This window comes from Tupaia chinensis, unplaced genomic scaffold, assembly GCF_000334495.1.
Source record: "Tupaia chinensis unplaced genomic scaffold, TupChi_1.0 Scaffold000438_1, whole genome shotgun sequence".
Classification (NCBI taxonomy): Eukaryota; Metazoa; Chordata; class Mammalia; order Scandentia; family Tupaiidae; genus Tupaia; species Tupaia belangeri.
The window spans coordinates 167,818-193,357 of NW_006159943.1; the positions used below are offsets into that span (position 1 = coordinate 167,818).

The 25,540-nt window shown below is 43.6% G+C and overlaps 1 protein-coding gene and 2 non-coding genes across 4 annotated transcripts in view; all 3 read right to left on the minus strand.

Annotated features, from left to right (window-relative positions):
* Positions 1-2,218: 2,218 nt before the first annotated feature.
* KHDC4 (KH domain containing 4, pre-mRNA splicing factor) overlaps positions 2,219-25,540 on the minus strand; it is a 28,813-nt gene continuing 5,491 nt past the window's right edge. The window contains exons 3-14 of one of the 2 annotated variants that reach the window (XM_006155161.3): positions 25,318-25,446; positions 23,894-23,973; positions 19,750-19,802; positions 19,025-19,188; positions 17,405-17,616; positions 15,876-15,936; positions 10,443-10,500; positions 9,957-10,210; positions 6,551-6,718; positions 5,216-5,328; positions 4,458-4,549; positions 2,219-3,543 (exon numbers count right to left, since the gene is read on the minus strand). In XM_006155161.3, the coding sequence (XP_006155223.1) occupies positions 3,344-3,543; positions 4,458-4,549; positions 5,216-5,328; positions 6,551-6,718; positions 9,957-10,210; positions 10,443-10,500; positions 15,876-15,936; positions 17,405-17,616; positions 19,025-19,188; positions 19,750-19,802; positions 23,894-23,973; positions 25,318-25,446 (1,584 nt within the window). In that variant the 3' untranslated portion in view covers positions 2,219-3,343. Of the gene's footprint in view, positions 4,550-5,215; positions 5,329-6,550; positions 6,719-9,956; positions 10,211-10,442; positions 10,501-15,875; positions 15,937-17,404; positions 17,617-19,024; positions 19,189-19,749; positions 19,803-23,893; positions 23,974-25,317; positions 25,447-25,540 lie in introns of both variants that reach the window. The other variant, XM_006155162.3, reaches the window with a different exon arrangement.
* On the minus strand, positions 8,505-8,639 carry LOC114009027 (small nucleolar RNA SNORA42/SNORA80 family). The gene has a single exon (XR_003550507.1). It is a non-coding gene; the product is annotated as a small nucleolar RNA SNORA42/SNORA80 family (small nucleolar RNA).
* On the minus strand, positions 18,360-18,488 carry LOC114009028 (small Cajal body-specific RNA 4). Its single transcript, XR_003550508.1, has one exon.

Below are 25,540 nucleotides of genomic sequence, written 5' to 3' on the forward strand. Positions count from 1 at the left end.
CCCCCGCGGCCCCCGCCGGCAGCGCCCGGCACCGACCTGGGACCGGCCCGCAGCCGGGTAAGATGGCGCCAGCGCGCCGTCCTGACGGGAGGGCGGGCCTCCCGTGACGCCCGGCCGCCCCGCCCCGCTCCTCCCCGGGGAGGGCCCGCCGGGTCCCCAAATCCAGTTCCAGGACGGAGCGAGGCCGAGGAGTCACAGCAACAGGGCGGGAAGCCAGAAAGATGAGCCCAGGGGCAGGGGACCCCTAAAGCACCTGCCCGCTCAGGGCTGCTGGCCGCTCGTGGGAGCAGAAAGAACTCAAAAACGCGAGTACGTGGCCAGAAGCAGCAAACCTGAGGGAAGGGGCACGCCCCCACCAGTGACCCCCGGATACAGCGTTACTGCGAGTGAGGACAGCTTGCTCCGGCAGAAAAACCGCTTCCCGGAGGCTCCAGGGATTGGGCTCTGGAAACCAAGACTGGCTCTCCCAGACCCAGGTTCACAGCGAGACTGTCACGAACGCGGTGTCCATTTTACACAGATGTAAGTCACACAACTGGGGTTCTTGTAAACAAAAATGGACTCCTGGGGCAACCAGGTGGCCTGGGTTAAGGCACTGGACTCCCACGTCAGGTTGTCCTGGACCCGAGCTTGAAACACACTAGGCACATGCGTATGCGCGCACAAAATCCCGAGAATGGAGACTGCAGTGTTTGTGTCTCCAGCGAGCACATGCACCCTATAGCAAAAATATCTCAAAAATAAACACCCTTCCAGTAGGAAAGGGCAAGATTAAAAGATTAAAGATCGGGGAGCTGGCAGGTGGCGTGGTGGATTAGGGCACTGGACTCCCACAAGGACGACGGCAGTTTGAGTACCAGACCTGGCAGCTTGCTTTCTCACTTCCCCTCATATTGTTAAAATTCACATAATAGAGGGAAGCAGTTGGCATAATGGCTATGTCCCTGTACTCCCATGTAGTATACTGCTGTTCAAGTCCCGGACACGGAGGCTTAATGCCCAAGATCCCAAAAGGAGAATGGAGAAGGGATTGTGGCCATCCCCCCCATGGGGTGATTTCTTGCTGTCTCTCTGGCCGCTCTGGCAAGCACATGTGCCCTATAGCAAAAACTTCTCAAAATAATTTTTTTTTAAAAATTAAAAAGATTGGGGCCAGCAGGTGCATAGTGGTTAAAGTGCTGGACTCCTACAAGGCCGACTGTAGTTCAAGTTTGGACCGTTTGGTTTGGTTTCTCACATTCCCATCTCTCTGGTAAGAGCACATGGCCTATAGCAAATTTAAAAATATTAATTTTGTAGAAAGAAAGATTAATAACTCTCTTCAGGTAACAAAGAGAGGTACTACAAAGAACTTAACAATGGGGAGGCTGGCATGTGGTGTAGTGGTTAAGGGTGCTGGACTCCCACAGGGCCGACCACAGTTCTGAGTCCCGGACCTGGGCTTAGTTTCTCGCTTTGCTTTCTCTGTCTCCCTCTGGTCAAATTTAAAAAATAGTAACAAATGGAATTAAAAAAAAAAAAAAAAAAGAACATAATGATGGAAAATCCTCCAGATGAAACTCCTGTCTGCCACTCCTTTTACAGAATCTTTCCACGAGTACCATATTTCCTATTAAGGAGGGTTGGGGCTGGCAGGTGATATGGCTGTTAAGGTGCTGGACTCCCACATGGCCAACTATGGTTTGAATCCCTGACCTGGTGGCTTGCTCTCTCAATTTCCCTGTCTGGTTAAATTAGAAAATAGCAATAAATAAATAAATTAAATTAAAATAATTTTTAAAAAAGGAGGGCTAAAATATGAAATGGTAAACATCCAGCATTAATAATCCTTAGAATTTTCAACTGGATTATAAGAGGAGCATACTTTGCAGTTATAAAGCTCTTAAACACTGTATGCAAACTGTAGGATCTTTATGTTTTATGGTTTGTAATGTGAGAGAAGAGAAGAGAGAGAGGGTGTGTTTCTAACAGGTCTCACCCTGATACTCTGTCCTAGTCCCTAACTACCTAGTTACAGGCTCCTGCTGCTTCACAGAGGGCTGGGGAACTGAACCCTGGCCTCCCATAAGGCCCAGCCTTGTGTAGTCACACCAGCATTGCTGGGTCTTATATGTGTGCATTTTCTGGTGAGGCTGTGTCTGCATTATGCTAGGAGTGAAGAAGTTTATCAATTTTAGTGTACAGACAGTTTGTAAAAGAAAAACAGGGAAACCACAAGCAGAGTATTTATACATTTATTTATAATGAAATTATGGTCTAAATATTTACAACATATAGGAAACCAGAGGGTAAGTTTATACAAAGCCAGCCTGCCAAGTATTCAAATGTGCAAAAATGACAGTTCAGTATCTCAAACTACTCCTGGTTCGGCAAACCAGCTCCTTCACTTTTCACACATCAATATTTGATACAAAAAAGTTCTTTTGGCAAAACCTGTAATGCCAAGAAAAAGGGCAAGTTGCAGTGTCAGTCACTAAGTCCACCGTCCTACTGCGAGCAGTCAAATCTCTCTAGCTGCGACCAGTTCTGAGAGACCGACCACTGAGTTTCATTTCTGTGATGAGTTCTGACCAGTTGAGCCAAGCAGTTTTCTCTGACCCAGCTGAAGACAAGGATCTTAGAAGGGCAATAAAAACAGCAATGGCTATTGGAGACAAATGTGCCTGAAGGTGCCAGCTTTAGATCATTAGAATAAAAAGACACAATGAAAAAGGAAACTTTTTTTTTTCTATCCAGGTTCCAGCTATATCCAACAGTTTTACATTAGTAAAACAGCATTTTCCCAAAGAGAAAGAATCCAAAATGAATTAGGAGTGAGGATCACTTAGAATTATGTACTGAAAGGAAAGAACTATCTTAAAATCATTTCCCCACTAATAAATAGTAAGACTTTGTTTGTAACCAATTATTATCAAAATTGACCAAGCAGTAGTAAAATACAAATAAAACTTCCTTCACGTAAAGAGAGCTATTCATTTGGGAAAGGCTGGACCACGTCAGAAGTATATGGGAACGATCCTGTTGGGATGCTCTATTGAATAAGCACATTTCACCAATTGTTAAAAAGCTTTTGAGACAAATTTGTAATTCTAAGTATATTTTAACAGATGCTATGCCACTGCAGAAATAAAAATGATTTTTTGTCTTTGTTTTTGTTTGTTTGTTATTTAAAAAAAAAAAAAACAAAAAAACAGAACCCCTTTAAGAAAGGGGACACTGCATCTCTAACTTCTGCAAAGGTCCAAGATGCTTCCCGATACAGGCCCCAGAGTCTTGTTAAATCAAATGCATGCATTATTGCTAAGAAGAGTCACCGAGGGTCAAAATTCTTTTCCACTGTTTCCTATGGGGCCATCCAGAATGGCATCTGTTGCTTAGCTCGCGGTTGTGATGAAGGGTATTGATATCCCAAACTCCAGCCCTGTGGAAAACTACTTGCATTTTTATGACCTCCATGCTCCTCCTCTTCATCAGATGAATCTGCGGCATAAGCCACCAAGCCAAATCCCTTCTCCGTAGTTTTCATCTTCTTGGCTGGATAATCTAGAATAGAAAAAAACAACCCAACCCCATTCCCCACCAAAAAAAAAAAAAAAAAAAAAAAAAGATAATACCATAAATGCGTTAATAAAAAAAAGATGTTAATTGTAAGTGGTTAGTTGGACACCATTTTGAGGTCACAGGGTCAGCGGTCACCCAAAAACGTTGAAGATCGCATGAAAAACAGCACCAGCATCAGCAAATGTGAATCCACCAGAACCATGTAAGAAAACAGAGAAAGAAAAAACACAAAACAAAACAAAACAAAAAAAAAAAAAAAGAAAAAAGAAAAAAAGGAAAGTTAGCAAGTGAGTCTCTGGGAACTGATACTTCACCTTTAAAGAGTTAAAAGAAAAGAAGTTAAGAAAAGAAAAAAATGTACTTTCTTCTGTCCATTTTTATTATGACTACAGGCAAAAGACAAAAAGAGGTGACCCCATGGCACCTCTGAAGGATTTACAGTTTTGGGAAGCTAAAAATTCAACATTTTTCATTAATAGCCACAGGCTGCCTGTTATAACCAACAGAGCTAGGAAGCAAGATGGGGCCCAGCTCCCAATATGAAGGAAAACCGTACTCCGTCTGTATCAGACTGTCTCAAGGGATCCAGACGACACAGGTAACAAAACTTTGAAATGACCTACCAACCACAAGTATTTCCTAGGGTTTTAATGGTCACTGATCCTATGTACAAAATGTAAGTCGAAAGACTCTTTTCTAGACACACGTTGGTTGATAATAAAAGGCTGTGTAACTATATTGCTGTCCGTATGAATAAAAAAAAAAAAAGTATTCTCATTAGCCAGTACATTATATAGAGGTTACATTAAACACCTGAATAAACAGGTCAGAAAACTGATAGCTTAAGACCAGTCCCCCTTAGCCTCTCCCCATCCCCCCAGCTATGTCTTACTCACCATGGCTCCCTGTTAAGGTCCCAGACCCAGTCCTTTCATCAGACTCTGTTTTTAATCCAGTCACCGGAAAGGATGGTGGAGGCATCAACTGCCTGTTAAAAGACAAAATGAAATTTTCTTTTGGACAAATTCAGTTTTTAATATCTAGCAGATAAGAAGCAGAATAATTATAAAGTCTACAGATAACCCCTCAAGTTCATTTTCACTAATAATTTCAACCCTCTCCACCTTCTTCCTACCTACTTTTTCAGCAATTATTAAGTCATAAAAGTTTAAGGTCTGTCTACACAGCTAGGCTGGGCCAAAAACAGAATAAACTTTTATAGGACGAACTCAACTCTCTCCTATGAAGGTTAATATAATAATATAGAAAAGGAGGATTCCAGCACAAGACAGAAGGCTGGAATCCCATTTGAGGACCTTCACACCGTACAGTCTAAATTATCAAGTAGCAAAAGCGACTCAATTGTATAATGCTTCTGTCACTGGCCACTCAGGAAAACAGCCAAGGTGAAGAGTGAAAGTAAAAGATGTCTGAATGAGTACTAAATTATTCAGAACTGTGTAACAGCTAAGAGAGCGAACAATACATTACTTTCCATTACTGCATCAATTACAATGAACAGGAGCTTCTTAGACTGAAATGATTTCATTTCGGTTTCAGCACATTCGAGCTCATAGCAGTGATCATTACTCACACTAACAGTGCAAACAAATGACACGTGAACATATTCGTGTAACTGTTCCAACTCACTTACCTGTCCCTCTCTCGCTCTTTGCCTGAGGAACTTGCCGGCTTCGATCCTGCACCTTCAATCTCATTCTGACTGGAGAAGCCTGTACCTAAATTAGTCATATGAATGGGTCCATGCTATGAGCAGAAAAATACAGTGGCATTAGCAAATCTACAACTGCTGCATTGACTTTAGCTCCTTAATGTAACTGTCAAGTGCCTCATCTTTCTGATAAATGGCAATAAATTCAACTGTACTTCATAGCTCTTTGGGATCTGGAGTAAACTGTGGTCAAAGTAGGAGGTTTTTACTCTGTAAGACTTGGTCAAGGATGTTGTAATCCATTATGCTGTGTCTGTCTGTGTTCAACTGACTGCCCATTAACTTAACTGGTTCGTATAAACGAAGTTATAAACTGTAAAACTGCTTTGGTTTAAAGAATAGATTCTAGCAAAATATAATGGTGGTTCTAATAAAACTGCACCAGAATTACTTTAGACAGGGCCGTGCGATGTTGCGAACCTCCTGCCTCAGCCTCCCACATAGCTGAGACGACTGGCCTATAGGCATAACCACTGCCAGGCATTGAAAAAAAAAGAAAACAAAATTGTCTATTATATTGGTTGTGATTTTTCAAGCCACCAGGTCCAGGACTGGAACTGCAGTCGGCCAATGCCTTAACCACCATGCCACCTGTTGGCCCAGACTGCCAGGCTTTCAAGGTGAGCCAGGAACTAACCTGGACCTCCCCTGCCAAGTGGCAACACAGGCCAGCACATGCTACCGTAGCTGGGCCCCAAAATGATATATTTTAATAATATTTTTTAACTTCAGTGAGTAACTATGTTTACAATTATGTGTATGCACAGAATCATTCCATTTTTGACAGTCTTTTTGGGGGAGGCGGAGCTGGAAGAAAAAACTTTTTTTTGGAGGGGGGGGAAAGGAATAGCAAATTGAAAGCCAAGGTCTGAAATACAAACCACATTTCTGGTAGGTTGATAGTTCTTGGTGCAATGTGTAGAGAACTACCAGAGGCTTTCAAGTCTGTTACACAAATAAGAGGAAGTGCAGAATCCTACAGAGTTCTTTCTATATGTTGCGGATGGCAGAATTCTCTCTAGGTGCAGAGCTTGTTATTTTCTTATCACACTGATCAGAGGCAAAATCCACTTTAAGAGAATCATTCTTGCTTTAAATTAATCCCTTAAAGGTAAAAACCTAACCTACATGAATTTCAGAAAGCAGAAATCCTAGCACCAAAAGGGCAGTTGATACAGATGTAAACGTATCTTTCTTTAAAGGGAGAGTATAGTAAGAAGGTAAGACGAGGAAAGGAAGAAGGGGTATTTTTTTAACCTGATATCCAAGAAGTCCAGATTCCCGTTCATCTGGTAGCTCCTCTGTGAATCGCCTCTTCTGTGCCTGGGGCTGAGTTGGGAGTGGGGGCTGGGGCTGGGGCTGGGGGCCAGCAGGCAAGGCAGTTTTGACAGGAGCCGCAGGAATAAAAGGAGCACTCATGGGACTCTGAGACCAAAACAAACCAAGGAGGGAAAACGGTGTGAGAATGCCCAACTAACGAATGCAGAAGCAAATATAATACGCTTTAATGATCCATATGTACCTCATGAAATTTTCACCTGCGAGTCCTAGTCTCCTTTGCATACATTTTAGCGACAACATCTCCTAGTGCCCCTACGCCCTATGGAAACACGGAGCTGACTTTCTATTACACACACAGTGCGTTCAACTTGCAGCCAAAACGTGGTGCATCTGGCTACCTGGAGCAACCATGACCCTTAACAAACAATAAAAATTCAAGCCACTTACTTAGTTCAGAAGCCACCAAGCAAGAACATTCTCTCATTCACAGCCCTTTAGCCAATGTGATTGGCTCTCTGTGCATCAGAACTACTGCTAATGCTGTGGCAGAGGCACCTTCACTAACCACTTCCCCAGGGTTAGTGGTAAGGCTGCTAAGTCAAAAGCATTTTGACTAACGGCAAGAGGTAGTTCCAAAATATAGTAAAGGACGGTGCAAAGACGGTGTACATCAGACAAAAACAAGCACTTCCAAAAGGAAAATTCTGTTACTGTTAATAACAGTTAACGTTCTTCCTTGCAACCCTTTGAGATTTTAATCACAATTACCCAATTGTAACTCAAAGCTGAGGAACTACAAATCTGCTAAACTATAAAAAGTAAGCTAATGGCGGGACCAGCAGTTGGCATAATGGCTAGGTCGCTGGACTCCCATGGAGCCGACTGTGGTTCAAGTCCTGGACCCGGTGGCTTAAACTCTCACTGGGCACGTGTGTGTGCCCAAGATCCCTGGAGGAGAAGGGATTGCGGCATGGCCATCGCCCCCCTTGGGGGGTGATGTCTCGCTCTCTGTCTCTTTCTCTCTCTGGTGAGCACATGTACCCTAGAGCAAAAACCTCTCCAAAAGAAAAAAAGTAAGCTAATGGGGCCAGCAGTGCTTAAAGCAGCTGGACTCCCACATGGCTGAATGTGGTTTGATTCCCAGACCTGGCAGCTTGCTTTCTCACTTTCCTTCTCTTTCTTTGGTCAACTTCAAAATAAATAAATAAATAATAAAATAAGATAATGACAATGAATAAAATTTGGAAAAAAAAAAGAAAGAAAGAAAGAGAGAGAGAAAGAAAAAGTAACCTGATTTTGAATAGGAAACACTAATAGAATTGTTTGTTTTTTTTTTTTTAAGATTTCTGCCATAGGGAATAAGGCATGTGCACTCACCAGAGAGACTAAAGAGGGAAATCACCCCCCGATTGGGGGATGGCCATGCCACAGTCCCTTCTCATTCTCTTCTCAGGATTTTGAGTATGTACACAATCATTCCTGGTGTGATTTTTTTTGGAGAGGTTTTTGCTATAGGATGCGTGCGCTCGCCAGACAGAGAGACAGGAAGTGAGAAATCACCCTCCCAGGGGGAATGGCCACGCCGCAATCCCTTCTCCTCCCTTCTCCTCTTGGGATCTCGGGCCCGGACGCACACATGCCCAGTGTGAGTTTTAAGCCACCGGGTCCAGGACGCAAACCGCGGTCGACTGTGGGGGAGTCCAGCGACATAGCCGTTATGCTAACTGCTGGTCCCCTGGTGTGATTTTTTAAAAAAGTTTTTTAGGGACCAGCAGCTACCACCCTGCCACCTGCTAGGCCTCCTTCCTTACTTTCTGAGTCAAGAATTTCACTATGTTGCTCAAGCTGGCCTTGAACTCGTGCTCCTCCCTCAGCCTCCTGAGCAGCCGGGTGCCACCGCACTCGGCTCCATAAGCCCTTTTTTGTTACATGCTGTGAAACCCCCTTCAGTGCTCACAGCCCACAGGTAAGGAGGCTAGGCAATGGTTCGGGCTGCAGTTTACTCTGGCATGGTTCACTATGAGAGACCCACAGAGAAGGGCCTGCCATAAATCCATGACCATGCTCAACAGTTTCTCCCTATCTCCAAGGACTGTAGACCTCCAAGGATCTCCATTCAGATGAGCTGGATAGTTATTCTTTTTCTTAAGTTCTATTCTCTTTCCTCTTTTTATTTATTTATTTATTTTTCAGAGAGGTTTTTGCTATAGGGTGCATGCGCTCGCCAGACAGAGACAGAAAGTGAGAAATCACCCCCCCAGGGGGGATGGCCATGCTCCAATCGCTTCTCCTCCATTCTTCTCTCGGGATCTTGGGCATGTATACACGTGCACCCAGCATGAGTTTAAGCCACCGGGTCTGGGACTCAAACCGCGGTCGACTACATGGGAGTCCAGCGACATAGCCATTACACCAACTGCTGGTCCCCTTTCTTCTTTTTAAAGTATTATTATTATTATTTGGTATAGAAGTAATTTTTTTTAAGAATTATTTTATTTAGCTTTATTTATTTATTTTAATTTGACCAGAGAGGGACAGAGAGAGAAGGAAAGTGAGAGACCAAGCCGCAGGTCCGGGACTCAAACCATGGTTGGCCATGTGGGAGTCCAGCACCTGCAACTACCACATCACCTGCGGCCCCCTAAAGTTCTACTTTCTGACTTAAGAAATTATTGATGAAACACACCAACATTTACAATCTTTAAGTTCGGAAGGTTTACACATCTCAGCCTGAAAACATTTGTACATCTTTCTTTTCCTCCTAAGTATTATTTAATTTTATTTATCATTATTATTTTGTTTACTTTGCTATAGGGCATGCGTGCTTACCAGAGAGAGAGAAATTAAGAAAGCAAGCTGCCATGCCCAGGACTTGAACTGTGGTCAACCCTGTGCAAGTCCAGCACCTTAATCACCACACATACCACCTGCTAGCCCCAAAATCTGTACGTCTTGTTTCTTTCTAAGATTAGAACTGCTAACTCAGTTCCTCCTTCCCTTCTCCTTGAGGATTTACTTTGTGAATACCACAAAGCCAAAGACAGGCAAATTGCCATGCTGGCCCACCTGTTCTGTCCAGGTTCTAGGAAGATAGCCATGCTCATTCATTTAGGCACTGCCCATGGCTGCTTTTGTACAACAGAGTGGCATAGCTGTGACAGAATATAGGGCCACAAAGTCTAAGGTATTTGCAATGTGGCCCTTTTATCGTCTGCCAACCACTCTTGCTTTCAACAACTATTTGGTAGTTTAGTGTTGGGAACACAGAAGACCTTAGGAAACACTGTCACACACTGTATGAGTATCACCACCACCACCGCCACCGCCACCACCACCACCCCTGCCAGTTTTTCCTGCACTCAATGATGACCCAGCATCCTACCTGTCCAGTGCTAGCTGGAGGATGCACTTGTGTTATCGGGTATTGTGTTGGCACAGGTGGGACTCCAGTAGGTAATGCTGGCAAGACTCCAGGTGCCAATGAAACAGCTGGTGGCACTATGCTTGGTACTCCATAGGGAGGTTGAACTGGCTGCTGAGGAGGGGGAACAACAGGGTAACCAGACTGATAGCCATTGGATGGATAATATGGTGGTTGAGGAGGGACACTACTTATAGCAGAGGGTTGTGTATAGCCTGAGGGGGAAGAAAAAAAGTGTTTAATCAGCTGCAGCAGAATGAGACATTTTAGCTGAATATTAAACTTAATATCTAGGGAAGAAAAACACTGAGGCAAGAATAGCTTTCCACCTTACCCTAAGTTGATGGGGACATTATTAGTGCCCTGGCACAGTCTAGCCTCACGTATCACAGTTTTACATAAACATAACTAGCAATACACTTTCTGAACACTTCAAGACATACACACCTGGTAAAGGTACAGCAGTGTTAATCTGATTCACAAATCTAGAATATTCAGCATGAACCTAAAAGAGAAGGAAAAACAAATTAACATGGGACAGTTTCAATTCACTGTATATTTATAAAGGCCTGATTATACAATTCTAGGACCAAAGCAACTAGGAAATCAAATATTTCCATGTGGGCTAGCCAGTCACACAGTGGTTATGTGGCTGGATCCCAACATGGCCAACTTCATGTTTTGAGACCTGGCTCGAAAAACATGCTGGGTATGTGTGTATGCACACCCAAAATCCGAAAAGAAAAATGGAGAATGGATTGCAGTATGGCCAACCCCCTGAGGGGGTGATTTCTTTCTCATTTTCTTTCTCTCTCAAAAGACTTCCCGCCCAAAAGATTTCCATGATGTTGCAATCAAATTTCTTGCTTAACCTGAATTCTTTTTATTTGCCAGAAGACACGTACGCTCACCAGAGACAGAAGGAAAAGGAGAAAGCACCAACGGGGCAAAAATCACACTACAATCCCTCCTCTATTTCCCCACCCTGTCAGGGCTGTGTGAGTGGGCATCACATACTGTTGGGGCTGGGATTTGAACCATGCAGTTGAAGATCATGTGAGGTCTAGCCACCTTAACCACCATGCCACAGGCTGGCCCCACCCCATAACTATTTTTTTCTTTTTTAATCTTAGGCATGTACGCTTAACAGAGAGAGAGAGAATCACTCCCCCAGGGTGGCCATGCTGTAATTCCTTCTCCTCTAGGGATTTTGGGCATACACACTTATATGCCCAATGTGATTTTCTTTTTTTTGAGAGAGAGATTTTTGCTACAGGGCATGTGAGCTCGACAGAGAAAGAAAGCAAGAAATCACCCTCCAGGGAGAATAGCCAGACCGCAATCCTTTCACCTCCATTATCCTCCCAGGATCTTGGGGACACGTGCCCATGTGCCTGGCGTGATTTCGAAGCCACCAGGTCTCGGACTTGAACCACAGTCAGCAATATGGGAGTCCAGTGCTGTAACTGCTATGCCATCTGCTGGTCCCCTACACCCGGCATAATTTTCAAGTCACTAGGTCCAAGTCTTAAACTATAGTCGGCCATGAGGAAATACAATGCCTTAACCTCTATGCCACTTGCTGGCCCCCATTAAGTGTTAAGGGTGTCATCTTACTGCTGTTTTTATTATTCCTGACACACAACCCCCCCTTTTAAGGTTTTTGCCAGACAGCATGTGTACTTCCCTAAAGAGAGAGAGAGTGAAAGTGAGCAATCACCATCCAGTGAGGATGTCCATGCTGCAGTTCCTTCCCAAATCTCCTCCTGGGATTTTGGGCATGAATGCACATGTGTCCAGCATGCAAGTCAAGTCATGGTCAGGCATGTGGGAATCCAGCACCCTGACCATCATGCCACCTGCTGGTCCCTTATCCTTTGATCTGGTTGAGTGTGCACGCACTCACTGGAGAAAGTGGCAGGGTGGATATGAAAGGCACCACCATGGGGAATGGTCATGCCTCAGTAACTCTCTCCCATTACATTACTCCTTTTGGGACTTGGGGTTTGCACAAGTCACCTGGTATGGGACTATACGCTTTGGCCACATGGGATCTGGCTATCTTAACCATCACATCACAGAGTTGGCCCTAACCTAATCTCTTCTCTATTCATAAGAGCACATGCACATTCACACAACAGAGAGTAAGACTAGCACCCTCCACAGCGCCTGGTCATTTTGCTGTCCTCTTCCCTCAGTTTTCCAGCCTGCTGGCCTTCGGGCACTCATGCGCATGCCAGGTGCCTTTCATGCTGACCAGGCCAGAAATGTGAACCGTAGTCACCATTTGGAATCTGGCTTCTCTTCAGCAATGCATTACCATGGCCTATATTTAATCTAAATTTTTTAAAAAGAACTATTTATTATTATTATAATTTTTCACGAGTTTTGCCAGAGAAAGACAGAGAGAGGGAAAGTGAGAAAGCAAGCTGCCAGGTCTGGGACTCAAACCATGGCCAGCCATGTGGGAATTCCAGCACCTTAACCACCATGACACCTGCTGGCCCTGTTTAATCTAAATTTTAACAAAGCACATCTATAAATTCTTAGGTCAAATTTTAGAAATAAGGAGCATGTATAATCCTAAACCCTCTCAAAGTAGACTCAATCATGGCGCTTATACCCCAGCCAGAGGGTCACAGAAATTAAGTATAATAATTAGTAAACCTGTAATCTGTTGGTATAACTAGTGAGAATTCTTTCAGTCACATCTCTTGTTCAGCTCAGAGATAAATGAGGAGATAGTATTTTTCTCCCACTGTACTTCACTACAAGCAAACCACTAAGTCTGTAACTTCAAGTATCAATAAACAGAAAGATGGAAATGGTCAAAGAAGCTATCTGGTGCAAGGGTTGTTATATCAACTTATATATACAAAAGCGAAGAAGATAGCAGTTTTCTGAGCCAGCTGGTGGCGTGATAGTTGAGGCACGTGGGTTCCCACCTGGCTTAACTGTATGGTTTGAGTCATGAACTTAGCAGTTTGAAAACCCACTGGGTACATGTGTATACATGCCCAAAATCCCAAAAAGAAAAATAGGGAAGGGACTGCTACATCACCATCCCTCAAGGGGTGTGGGTGCTTTCTTACTCCCCTCTGCCCTCTCTCTCTGGTGAGCACGTGCACTCTGTAACAAATTAAAAACAAACTAACGAAGAAAAAACAGCTTTCCAAAATACCCTTAAATACCAAAGAACGTGTAAATGTATCTAACCCCAAAACTGATATCCTTTGCTGCCCAACAGTCACAGTCCTAGGTGCCGGAAGATGGGTGGATTCCCACATGGCCAACCATGTTTCAAGTCCTGGACCTGGCAGTTTGCTCTCTTTCTCTTTCTCTCTTTGGTCAAATTAAAAAAAATAACAACAAATGGAATTAAACAAATAAATAATTCTTTTAAAAAAAGAATTAACTTTATTTAACTTTATTATTATTATCATTATTATTTTCCAGTTTGATCAGAGAGAGACAGAGGGAGAGAGAGAGGAAGTGAGAAAGTAAGCCACCAGGTCTGAGACTTGAACTGTGGTCGTCCATGTGGGAGTCCACTGCCTTTAACCACTATGCCACTTGCCGGCCCCAACAAATAAATAATTCTTAAAAAAAAACAAAGCAAACAAACAAAACCAGTCACAGTCCTACAGGGCCAGATGGTGGCATATGGATAATGCAACTGGACCCACATGTAAGGTGCCATGTCTGTGCCCAGGGACTCCCTGCACATACCAGTGTGCCTGTGCTCTAGACTGGCTGAACACATCATGAGAACCCTTTTGGGGGTGTCTGTTCTTCCTATCTCTCTCATAGAAGATATGGGCAACCTTTAAATAAATAAATTAGTTAGTTAAAATTAGTAAGGGGCCAGCCAGGTGGTTTGGTGGCTGACTACGGTTCTGATCACAGACCGGGCAGCTTGCTTTTTACTTTCTCTCTCTCTGATGAATGCAAGGACCCTACAGCAAATTCAAAATAACAATAGTACATAAAATTAAATAAACCTTTTAAAAAATTGAATTTGAGGAACCAGAAGATGGAATAATGGTTATTATGTTGCTGGACTTTCACGTGGTCAACCGTGCTTTGAGTCCCGATCCAGCGGCTTCAAACTCACATAGGACACATATGCATTTGTGCTTAAAATTCCAAAAGGAGATGGGAGGAGAGGTGACTGCACGCACCCTATAGCAAGCCCCCCCAACCCCAAAAAACTGATTTTGAGCCAGCAGGTGGCATGGTGGTTAAGGTGCTGGATTCCACATAACTGACTCTGCAGTTCAAATTCAGAACCTAGTAGCTTGAAAAACACTATGGGAACATGTGCGTGTATGCCCCAAATCTCGAGAGAATGGAGAAGAGATTGTAGTGTGGTCATACCCCAAGTACGTAATTTCTCACTTTACCTCGCTAGTGAGCACATATGCCCTGTGCCAAAAATCTAAAAAAAGAAAAAACAAATTGGATGCGAAAATAGTGTTTTGTTTTGTTTTTCTGAGAAATTTTTACTTTAGGGCACATATGCTCACCAGAGACACAGAAAGACAGAGAAATCATTCCCCAGGGAGGATGGCCACATCAGAATCCCTTCACTATCTTCTCTAGATTTTAGGCACACACGCACACTCACCCAGCTTGGGTTTTAAGCCATGGTATCTGGGATTCAAACAACGGTCAGCCATGTAGAATCCAGCAATATGACCATTATGCCATCTGCTGGTCTCGAAATCAGTCTTTTTTGGGGGAGAGGTTTTTGCTATAGGGTGCCTGTGCTCGCCAGAAAGACAGAGACAGAGAGACAGAAAGCAAGAAATCACCCCCGAGGGAGGATGGCTACGCCGCAATTCCTTCCCCTACATTCTCCTCTCAGGATCTTGGGTACGCACGCACATACACCCAGCATGAGTTTAAGTCACTGGATCTGGGTCTGGGACTCGAACCGCAGTTGACTACATGGGAGTCCAGCAACAGAGCCATTATGCCAACTGCTGGTCCCGCGAAAATAGCCTTAGCATTTAACTTTTAGCTATTTGTTTACAGAAAAGAATGGATAATTAAATAAGCAATTATCCCAAAAACATTGCTAATCGGTATCAAACTACCATAGCTCTACCGTTAATGCTACTGCAATTACACTAACAGAAACCAAGAATTCCAAAGCAACCACCAGAAGCTAGGAAACAGGTATAGGATGGTTTCTCTCTCAAAGAGAGAGAGGGGCTTGGGTATGGTGGTTAAGGCAGTTGGATCCGACAAGGCCAACTGTGTGGTTCAAATCCCAGACCCAGTGGCTTGAAAAATATGCCAGGCGTGTGTGCCACCCAAAATCCTGAGAAAATATAGAGGGATTGCAGCCTGGTCATCTCTCAACCAGGGTGTTTTTGGTGTTTTTTATTTTGTTTGTTTGTGGAGAGGTTTTGTTATACGGCGCATGCGCTCGCCAGGAAGACAGAGACAGACAGACAGAAAGCGAGAAATCAACCCCTAGGGAGGATGACCACGCTGTAATCCCTTCCTCTCCATTCTCCTCTCGGGATTTTGGGCAAGCACGCACACGCACCCGGCATAGAGTTTAAGCCACTGGGTCCGAGACTTGAACTGCGGTCAACTACATGGGAGTCCAACGACATATCCATTATGCTAACTGGGGGTCCCAACCAGGGTGTTTTTTAAACACTTTCCTTCCTTCTTTCTCTCTCTCAACAAGTGTGTGTCCTACAGAGAATTGACTCTGAACTCCTTCCTGAGTGTGAAAGAATACATGTCTTCTGTTTAAAGCCACTTAATTTGTGATTATTTAATATGGCAGCTCTCAAATAACTAATGCAGGTGGAACAAAGAGCTTAGATATACTCCTTTGAATATCGGACAAATAAAACTCACTGTTTGCAAGAGGTTTTCACAGAGTTTCTTGGCAGCAGCCAGGCCTTCTGGTTTGGGATGACTGTAAAATAAGAATCAGTAATTCAAAGGAGAGAACAATAAAGGATACAGAATTCTGTTTCCACTTTTCATGCTATTTTACAAATTTAGAAACAATTTATTTAGACACTAAAAACTGTATTAGAGAGGCTGGTGGCATGGTGGTTAAGGGCACTAAACACTTCCACATGGCTGTCCATGGTTTGAGTCCTGGACCTGGCAGCTTGCTTTCTGTCTCTCTCGCTCTCTGATCAAATTAAAATAAATGAATAAAAAAAAAATTAAATAATTCTTTAAAAAAATATTCGCTACGGCAGCTAAAGTCTAGTCCTTCAAAAACTGTAATCTAGGAACACAATAAAAAGGCATGTAAAACTTTCAAGATAAAGCAGTATCATTACCATGGGTATTTTACTAGTCTTTTCCGGGTAATGGTATTTCTTGATATAAAGTTGCTAAAACATAACTTATTTTTAAAAAAGATTTACTTACTTTCTTATCTTATTTATTACAATATTCTTCAATTCTTATCAGAGAGAGACAGAGAGAAGGAAGAGTGAGAAAGCAAGCTGCCAGGTCTGGGACTTAAACTACGGTAGGCCATGTGGACATCTAGCATCTCAACCACCATGCCACCTGCTGGCCCCTACAACGTAACTTTTAAAATGTAAGTTGAGGGGCCACCAGATGGCATAATGGTTACGTAGCCGGAATTCCATGTATTCGACCACAGTTAGGATTTCAGACTCAGCGGCTTAATACTCATGCCAGGCACATGTACATGCATGCCCAAAATCCCAAGGGGAGACTGGAAAAGAAGGGATTGTGGCGTGGCCATCCCCCTGCAGGGTGATTTCTCACTTTGTCTGTCTGTCTCTCTCCAGAGAGGGCACGCGTTCTCTAGCATAAAATCTGTCTCAAAAATACATAAATAAAATGCAAATTTACCGGGGCCAGCAGATGGTGCACTAGACTTCCACATGGTCAACTACAGTTTCAAATCCTAGACCCTGAAAATTACACTGGGTGGACCAGAAGATAGGGTAATGGTTATGTCACTGGACTCCCCCATAGTCGACTGTGGTTCAAGTCCCAGACCCGGAGGCTTAAAATTCACACCAGGTACATGTGCACACATGCTCCAGATCCTAAGAGGGGAATGGAGAAGGGATTGTGGCATGGCCATCCCCCCTTGGGGATGATTTCTCACCTTCTGCCTCTTTGGAGAGTGCATGCACCCCACAGCAAAAATCTCTCAGAAAAATTAAAAGTACACCAGGATGTGTGTGCATGCCCAAAATCCCAAGAGGAGAAGAGAAGGGACGCAGAGTGGCCATATCCCCTCGGGGGTGATTTCTCTTTCTCCCTCCTCTGTCTCTCTCTGGTGAGCGCACACGCCCTATGGCAGAAACCTAGTAAAATAAAAGGCCTATCTTCATAGGTTTAAATGAAAGCTGGGTCCCAGCGTTCTCTACTGTATCCCTCCGTACCTGATGTAAATGTACATAGGCTCAAAAGCTTCTCGGCCAGATGCTGGCTCAATGCAGCCTGAGCCTTTGCCCCGCAGGAAGACTTTGGCACCTGTTTCGATCTGAATATGCTGCAAGTAGGAGCAGCCTGGACCTTCCACCTTCTCCTTGACATTGAAAGTGGGCACAGCATGTTCAAGGCCCACAAATAATTTATCTTGAACATAATGCATCTATAGGAAGAACAGAACATCTCAGGTTAAATTGAGAACACAAAATTAAATCCTCACCAAAATTATTACACAAACACTTAGCTGTGCTAGCTATTAGATATATTTAGACTAATTAAGTTCATTGGCAGATCAAATGAATGGGGGATAAGGGTGGGGAAAGGCATGGAGGGCAACCGTGGATGCCAGGGACAATGTGGAAGGAGGATGGGACATAGCAGAGGGTGGGGGATGGGGAATCAGGGATGGCAAAACAAAAGGCAAGGTATGCAGGACATAAGAACTGGAAAATTATTTGCTGAGAACATGTATGTTGATGTGCTTGATTGAGCCAATGCACAGTGTATTTTGGATGGAAAATTCATTTGTGTGTTGTGATGGTGTATAGTGAATTAATGTAGAGAATGAATAAAATTAAAATTAAAAAAAAATAAAAGAAAAAATAATAAAAAAAAAATTATTACACAAACACTTTAAACCCCCCTTCCAATACTTTTAATCACTTCCAGAATCTAGAACTCCCCTGCAATTTCTACAACAAAAACAAACACTTCCAAGGAGTTTCATTCAAGTAAGAACCTGGCTGTCTGTGTACCTACCTTCAAAGAAAATACCAGATTATTTTCAGCAAGCTATTTAAGAGGCAAAAACCTAAGATCCAATAGTGGGTAGGCATAGCAACTTCCCTCCAACTGACGTAATGTTCATTAAGAATTACAGCAAAGTCAGTCTCCAGTGAAACTAGACAATGTTGGGTGGTACAGTCAGCCCTGCGACATTCTCCAATGACGGCTGCTCTCTTCAACCCTTTTCTCTAGGAGGAGGGTATCAGCAAAGTCTTGCTTCATCAGACTCAGCCTTCTTAGTCCTCCAGTTGTCATCAAGTTTACAAATACAAATACCACTCTGACTTCAAAATGCAGTGTACACTGTTCTATCAAGCCACTTTCTAGATTACATCGGCATGAAGGGAAGTGTGCTCACTCGTTTATTCTATCTTTTTTTTGAGAGATTTTCACTGTAGGGCGCGTGCGCTCGCCAGACAGACAGAGAGAGACATAGAGACAGAAAGCAAGAAATCACCCCTCAGGGGGGATGGTCACGCCGCAATCCCTTCTCCTCCATTCTCCTCTCAGGATCTTGGGCACGCACGCACACGCGCCCGGCGTGAGTTTTAAGCCACCGGGTCCGGGACACGAACCGCGGTCGACTACATGGGAGTCCAGCGACATAGCCATTACGCTAACTGCTGGTTCCCCGTTTATTCTATCTTGAAAACCTAGATAGTCTATTAACAGAATACCACAAGTAGGTAATTTCCGGTTGAACTTTCAGGACGTTTTCTTCTACACAGTTATTTAGTATATGTTATTTTGTAGGAATAAAATAACGATCTCTCCCCAAAACATACCCCTGACTGGAAGGGAGGCTTCTGGCTAACAGCTGGCGACAGCTGAGCAATGGGTGCTGGCTGGTGATAAACAGTGACTGTCGCACCATTAAAAGTTGGACTTGTCCCAGTGGCAGCTTTCACTACCCCATTGGTGATAATTTCTTTGATCCGGTTTACTGCTCCTAGGGAAAAATATACACACTTAAGAGACTATACCAAAGAAATTAATGACCTGACTAGTGTCCAGTGATAAAAACAAACCAATGTTCAATTATTAAACCGCTAATCCATCTTAAGGATTACCCAAATACATGACTCTCAACCTTTCTTTACTTAATTTGCCAGAGGGCATGTGCACTCATGGGGGGTGTAAGGAGGGTTAGGGAAGGCTGCAGGGGGTGGGCATGAAAACCCCCCCACAGGGCATAGTTACACGGCAATCCCTTCTCCTCCATCTTCCCCCTCCATCGGGATTTTGAGCATGCATGCACATGTGCCTGGTGTGCTTCTCAACTCGCCAGGTCTGGGACCTGTACTGTGTGGTTAGTCATGTGGGATCCAGCTGCCTTAATCACCAGGCCACAGGCTGGCCTCACCCCCCAACCTTCCCAAATACCCTTACATAATTGTGCATGGTTCAGAAATAATAGTTACAGCAGCCATTGGGGACAGTGCCAACATGTTACACAGAGTCCTGTACTTTGCTCTTCACAGAAATCAGTATTGACCCCAAAATTACTTACTGTCTACCAACTCTCGTGTCTGGCCCTGAACATGAAGATATAATGGACGATCCCTAAAAAGAGAAATATAAACAGTTTATCCCAAACTGACAAAACCAAGAGTCAAATTAGTCACTGAATTTATTCTATAATGTTTTACTTCCAAGTAGGAAAAAGAAACCATATACGAAAGGACTGTTGCTCTTTAATTTCTAAGGACCTGGCTTTGCAGCAGGGGAACAAATAAACCTTTCTTGTTAGAAATCAACTGACCCGGGGCCAGCAGGAGGCGGGATGGTTAAGGGCCCTGGATTCTCACATGGTCAACTGCAGTTCGAATCCCGGACCTGGCGGCTTGCTTTCTCTCTCTCTCTCTCTCTCTCTCTGTCCCTCTTTGGACAAATTAAAATAAATAAGTAAAATAGTGTAATTAAAAGGAAAAAGAAATTATAATTCACTCTTTGGGCCAGCAGGTGGTGTCGTGGCTAAAGCACTGGGCACTCCGACATGGTCGACCACAGTTCAAGCCCTGGACCTGGTGGCTTGTTCGCTCACTTTCCCTCTCTCTCTGGTCAAATTTAAAAAAAAAGAAGAAAGGAAATTAAATAAATAATTCTTAAAAAAAGGGGGCTGGGGACCAACAGTTAACTGTAATGACTATGTCGCTGGACTCTCACGTGGTCAACGACGGTTTGAGTACTGGCCCCAGTGGCTTAAACTCACACCGTGCGCATGTGCGTGCGTGCCCAAGGTCCCAAGAGGAGAATGGAGAAGGGACTGCGGCGTGGCCATCCCCCCGGGGGGTAATTTCTTGCTTTCTGTCTCTCTGTATTTCTGGCGAGCGCACACTCCCTATAGCAAAAACCTCTTCATAAAAAGAAAAAAAAAAAAAAAAAAGAAAGAAATTAACTGACCCAGGTAGAGACCAAGTCTATCCTCAGAGGCTCATTACCAGTTATTCAATCCACTGAGATAACTCAATGTCCAAGGGCAGAATTCCTTTTTGCTGGTTGCCTAATAGGTTGTAGACAAACGTGGCCTTGGTACCCACATTAATAGATCCAAGAGCGTTAGTGGCATATAAACTTTTTTGTCAAAGGTTATTTTATTTTATTTACGATAGAGAGCACATGAGAGAGAGAGAGAGAGGCGCACCCTCAGCAGGGTCCCATTGCACATCCACCTTCCCTCCTCAGGATCTTGCCAACAGAGTGCCCAGAGTGTTTCCAGGCTGGCCTGGAAATAGGAATCCAAATCCAGGCTTGGTCATGAGGATTCCAGCACCACAGGTCAACTTCTTACCGAATGCATCACAGGTTGGGCAGAGATACACTTTTTTATTTAAAAAAAAAAAAAAAAGATTTTTGCTACAGGGCACAGAGGCTTGCCAGAGGGACAGATTACGAGAACTCAGCCCCCAATAAACGTTCTTAAAACGCTCACACCAGGACCAGCAGATGGCATAATGGCTATGTCACTGGACTCCCATGTAGGTGACCACAGTTCGAGTCCCGGACCCAGTGGCTTAAACTCACGCTGGGCAAGTGTGTGTGCGTGCCCAAGATCCTGAGGAGAATGGAGGAGATTCCAAGGGATTATAGTGTGGCCATCCCCCCAGAGGGGTGATGTCTCGTTTTCTCTCTGTCTCTTTCTGGCGACTGCATATTCCCTATAGCACAGACCTCTCCCAACTCCCCCCCCCCCAAAAAAAAGGACGCTCAAACCAACTCACAAGACTCTTTTAAATTCTAAATGCATTCTAAATGCAGAAACAGCAGATGGTGTAATGGTTATGTCACTGGACTCCCATGTAAGTCAACTGTGGTTCGAGTTTTGGACCCAGTAGCTTCAAATTCACACTGGGCACGTATGAGTGTCTGCCCAAAATCTCAAAGGGAGAATGGAGAAGGGATTATGGCATGGCCATCCTCGGGGTGGGTGGGGGGAGATTTCCTACTTTCTGTCTCTCGGTCTCTCTGGTGCATGCACATAAGCCACAGCAAAAATATCTCTTAAAAAATAAAAAAATCTAAATATAAAGAAGACTTAGGTTAGGGCTAGCAGGTGGTGTTGTGGTTGAGGTGCAGGACTCCACATGGCCAACGGTGGTTCAAGTCCTGGACCTGGAGATTTGCTTTCTCACTTTCTCTCGCCCTCTTTCTCTGGTCAAATAAAAATATAATAAATAACATTTAAATAAATAATTCAAAGGTGGCTTAGGTTTAGATTATAAAGTGATCAACATCTCCACACAGTGAATAAAAAGTGGCCATGCTGCTGCACAGGGAACACCACTATTCAGCGGCTGGAAGTCCTGGGAGAGACCTGGGCTTAGATCCTAGCCCAGCCTGAACCCACTGGGTTCCACTGTGCACATGTGTAATCCCACTAACTGGAAAGCAGGGCACGAGAATTGTGACACAGTGAGAATCTGTCCAAAAATAGAAAGGAAGGAAGGAAGGAAGAAAGAAACAAGTGACAGGCCTGGCAGGTGGCATGGTGGTTGAGAGTGCTTGACTCCCACATGGCTGACCACAGTTCGTATCCTGGACCTGGTGGCTTTTTTTCTCACGTTCCTTCTCTCTCTGGTCAAATTTAAAAAAAAATTACAATAAATAAAGTTGAATATAAATAAAAAATAAAATAATTCTTTAAAAACAAAAGAATACAATTATGTAATTCTTTTAAAAATGCTGCATTTTTTAAAAGTTATTAAATTTTATTTATCTTCTTTTTTTTTTTAGTTTGCTACAGGGTTCATGCACTCACAAGAGAAAAACAGAGAGAAAGAGAAACAGAGAGAAAGAGAAAGCAAGCTGCCAGGCCTGGGATGCAAACTGTAGTCCACCACGTGGGAATCTAGCACCTTAACTGCCACACCACCTGCTGGTCCCAAAAATGCTACATTTCTTAAGTATCTGCTAACCAACAACGAAGAGAAAGAAGAACAGACATTGAAAAATTTAAAAGAAACTAGAGGCCGGCAGATGGCGTGGTAGTTAAGAGCTCTGGACTCCCACGTGGCTGACCATATTCAAGTCCCAGCCTGGCAGCTTGCTTTCTCTCTTCCTCTCTCTCTCTCTGTCCCTCTCTGGTCAAATTTAAATAAATCTAAGTTAAATAATTCTTAAAAAAAAAAAAAAAAAAAAAACTAGAATGACAGTAAATATTTAAGCACATAAGCTGCAATCATCACATAGGCAACAAGTTTTTTTTTGCTTGTTTGTTTACTCCACAGGAGGAATGCGGTTACTGGAGAAAGACAAAGAGGGAAAGTGAGAAATTCACCCCTCAAGGAGAGTGGTCATGCCACGATACATTCTCCTCCATGTCCCCAACGTGATTTCAAGCACCAGGGTCCAGGATTTGAACCGCAATGGGCCATGTGGGAACCCAGTGCATTGGCCACGACGCCAACTGTTGGGTCCAATTTTTTATTTTTTAAAAGAAAGTTTATACAAAAATATTAACCCATTTGTTGGGGGAACTATTTCCATAAGCAAAAGTTTAGAAAAGTATATATGTTAAATAATAATCATTATCAGGACCAGCAGTTAGCATAATGGCTATGTTGCTGGACTCCCATGGAGCCAACCACGGTTCGAGTCCCAGACCCAGTGGCTTAAACTCAAGCCAGGAGCGCATGTGTGTGTGCCCAAGATCTCGAGTGGAGAATGGAGAAGGGATTGTGGTGTGGCCATCCCCTGGGGGGTGATTTCTCACTTTCTGTCTCTCTCTGTCTGGCAAGCACATGTGCCCTATAGCAAAAAACTCTCAACAACAACAACAACAAAAAAACAGGGGACCAGCAGGTGGTGTGGTGGTTAAGGCGCTGGACACTCCCACATGGCCGACCAGGGTTCAAGTCCTGAATCTGGTGGCTTGCTTTCTCGCTTCCTCTCTTTCTCAACCTCTGTCTATCTCTGGTAAAATTAAAAAAAAAAAAAAAAAGAATGAATAAATAAAATAATAAATAAATAATCATCATTATCTTCTTTTATACTTTCTTATAATTTGTATCCTTCTAGAACAAAATTATAAAAGAAACAGCTGCAAGCATTGTAGTGCTCGTACATGGCCTACACGTCACCTACAAATGAAGATTCCATGAGTCATAAACTCAGCCCTTTCCGGCACTTGAGGGTGGGCATACACACATACGCACCCTGGTCCTACTTTGGCCTTCTCCTCAGTTGTCATGAACCTTCCTCGAGTTGATACTGCAGCTCCACTAAGTCGGCTGATCTGAAAAAGGAAATAACCTATTAAAAAGATGGCATGAAGGGACCAGTAGTTGCTGTAATGGCTATGTTGCTGGACTCCGATGTAGCCGACTGTGGTTCGAGCCCTGGACCCGGTGGCTTAAACTCATGCGGGGCACGTGTGCGTGCTTGCCCGAGATCCTGAGAGGAGAATGCAGAAGGGACTGTGGCGTGGCTATCCCCCCTGGGGGGGTGATTTCTCGCTTTCGGTCTCTCTGTCTTTCTGGTGAGTGCACGCGCCCTATAATAAAACCCCCCCCATAAAAGATGGCATGGTAACTGCTTTCAGTGACAGCATAGTAAATTTTGTTCCACCTATTCATTCTACTACAGAAAGTAAAAATGCATTCTCTATTCCTAATACAATTTTTTAAAATAATTATTTATTTTATTTATTCTTTTTTTGGGGGGGGTGGTTTCGCTATAGGGCGTGTGCGCTCAACAAGTATGCAAAAAAAACCCCAAAAAACGCTTCAGTGAGTTTTGTCACCTCCGTATACGTATTTTAATAGGTGATAACATAAGCTTATTCAGAGGCTGCCCATGAACAAGGCATTTTTGGAACTACCTTCATTTCATTCTATTCTTGCTGGTTGCAACTCAGCACCATTTTCAGTTTTGCCAACAGTGGTTTTGGGGTATTATATAAGAATAATATAGGTGGTGGTTTTTTTAGTAAAAAAAAAAAAAAAAAAAAAAAACTTGTTATAGGGATACCAGCAAATGCCACACTGGTTATGCCACTAGACTCCCACATAGTCGACCCTTGAACCCACTGGCTTAAAACTCATGCCAGGTATGTGTGCATATGTGCCCAAAATTCCGAGAGAAGACTGGAAGCAAGAAAAGGGATTTCGGTATGGCCATGCCCCCTGGGAGGTGATTTCTTGATTTCTATCTCTCTGGCAAATGCATGTGCCCTATAGCAAAACCCCTTCTTTAAAAAACAAAAACAAAAAACTTGCTGTGGGCCACACGTGCTCATCAAAGAGCGAGGGAGCGTGAGCAAGCAAAATCGAGGGAAAGTGAGAAAGCAAGCCACCAGGTCCAGGACTCGAAACACAATCAGCCATGTGGGAGTCTAGCCCCCAACTACCATGCTACCTGCTGGTCCTATCTCTAAAACTTGATTCCATGGTTTCTTAACTCACACCAACCCAAAGAATTCAGATAGAGATCTGTTTTACATTCCTCTCACGTTAAATCTAATCCCAGCTTTGCATTCCACGATCCAACCCGACTAATAGATGAGTGGCCTCTGACTGTCTAGAGGCCTTCCTTTTCTGAATCCACCCACCACCTTCCCCAAGAGACAACCCCGCCACACCTCGTCTTGAGTCTGTCCTCGAGTCAGCAAGTTCCGACACGTGAGAGGCACATCGTTGATTTCTACTTCAGCCACCACCAGGTCATCCTTGCTTTTACTGCTTGTTAGGCCTTTGCCAGGGGCCTGAAGCTACAAAAAAAAAAAAAAAAGAAAAGAAAAAAAGAAAATTAGATTAAAAAGCTTATGATAAAATAATCTTTTAGTTGTGCAATTTACAACCATT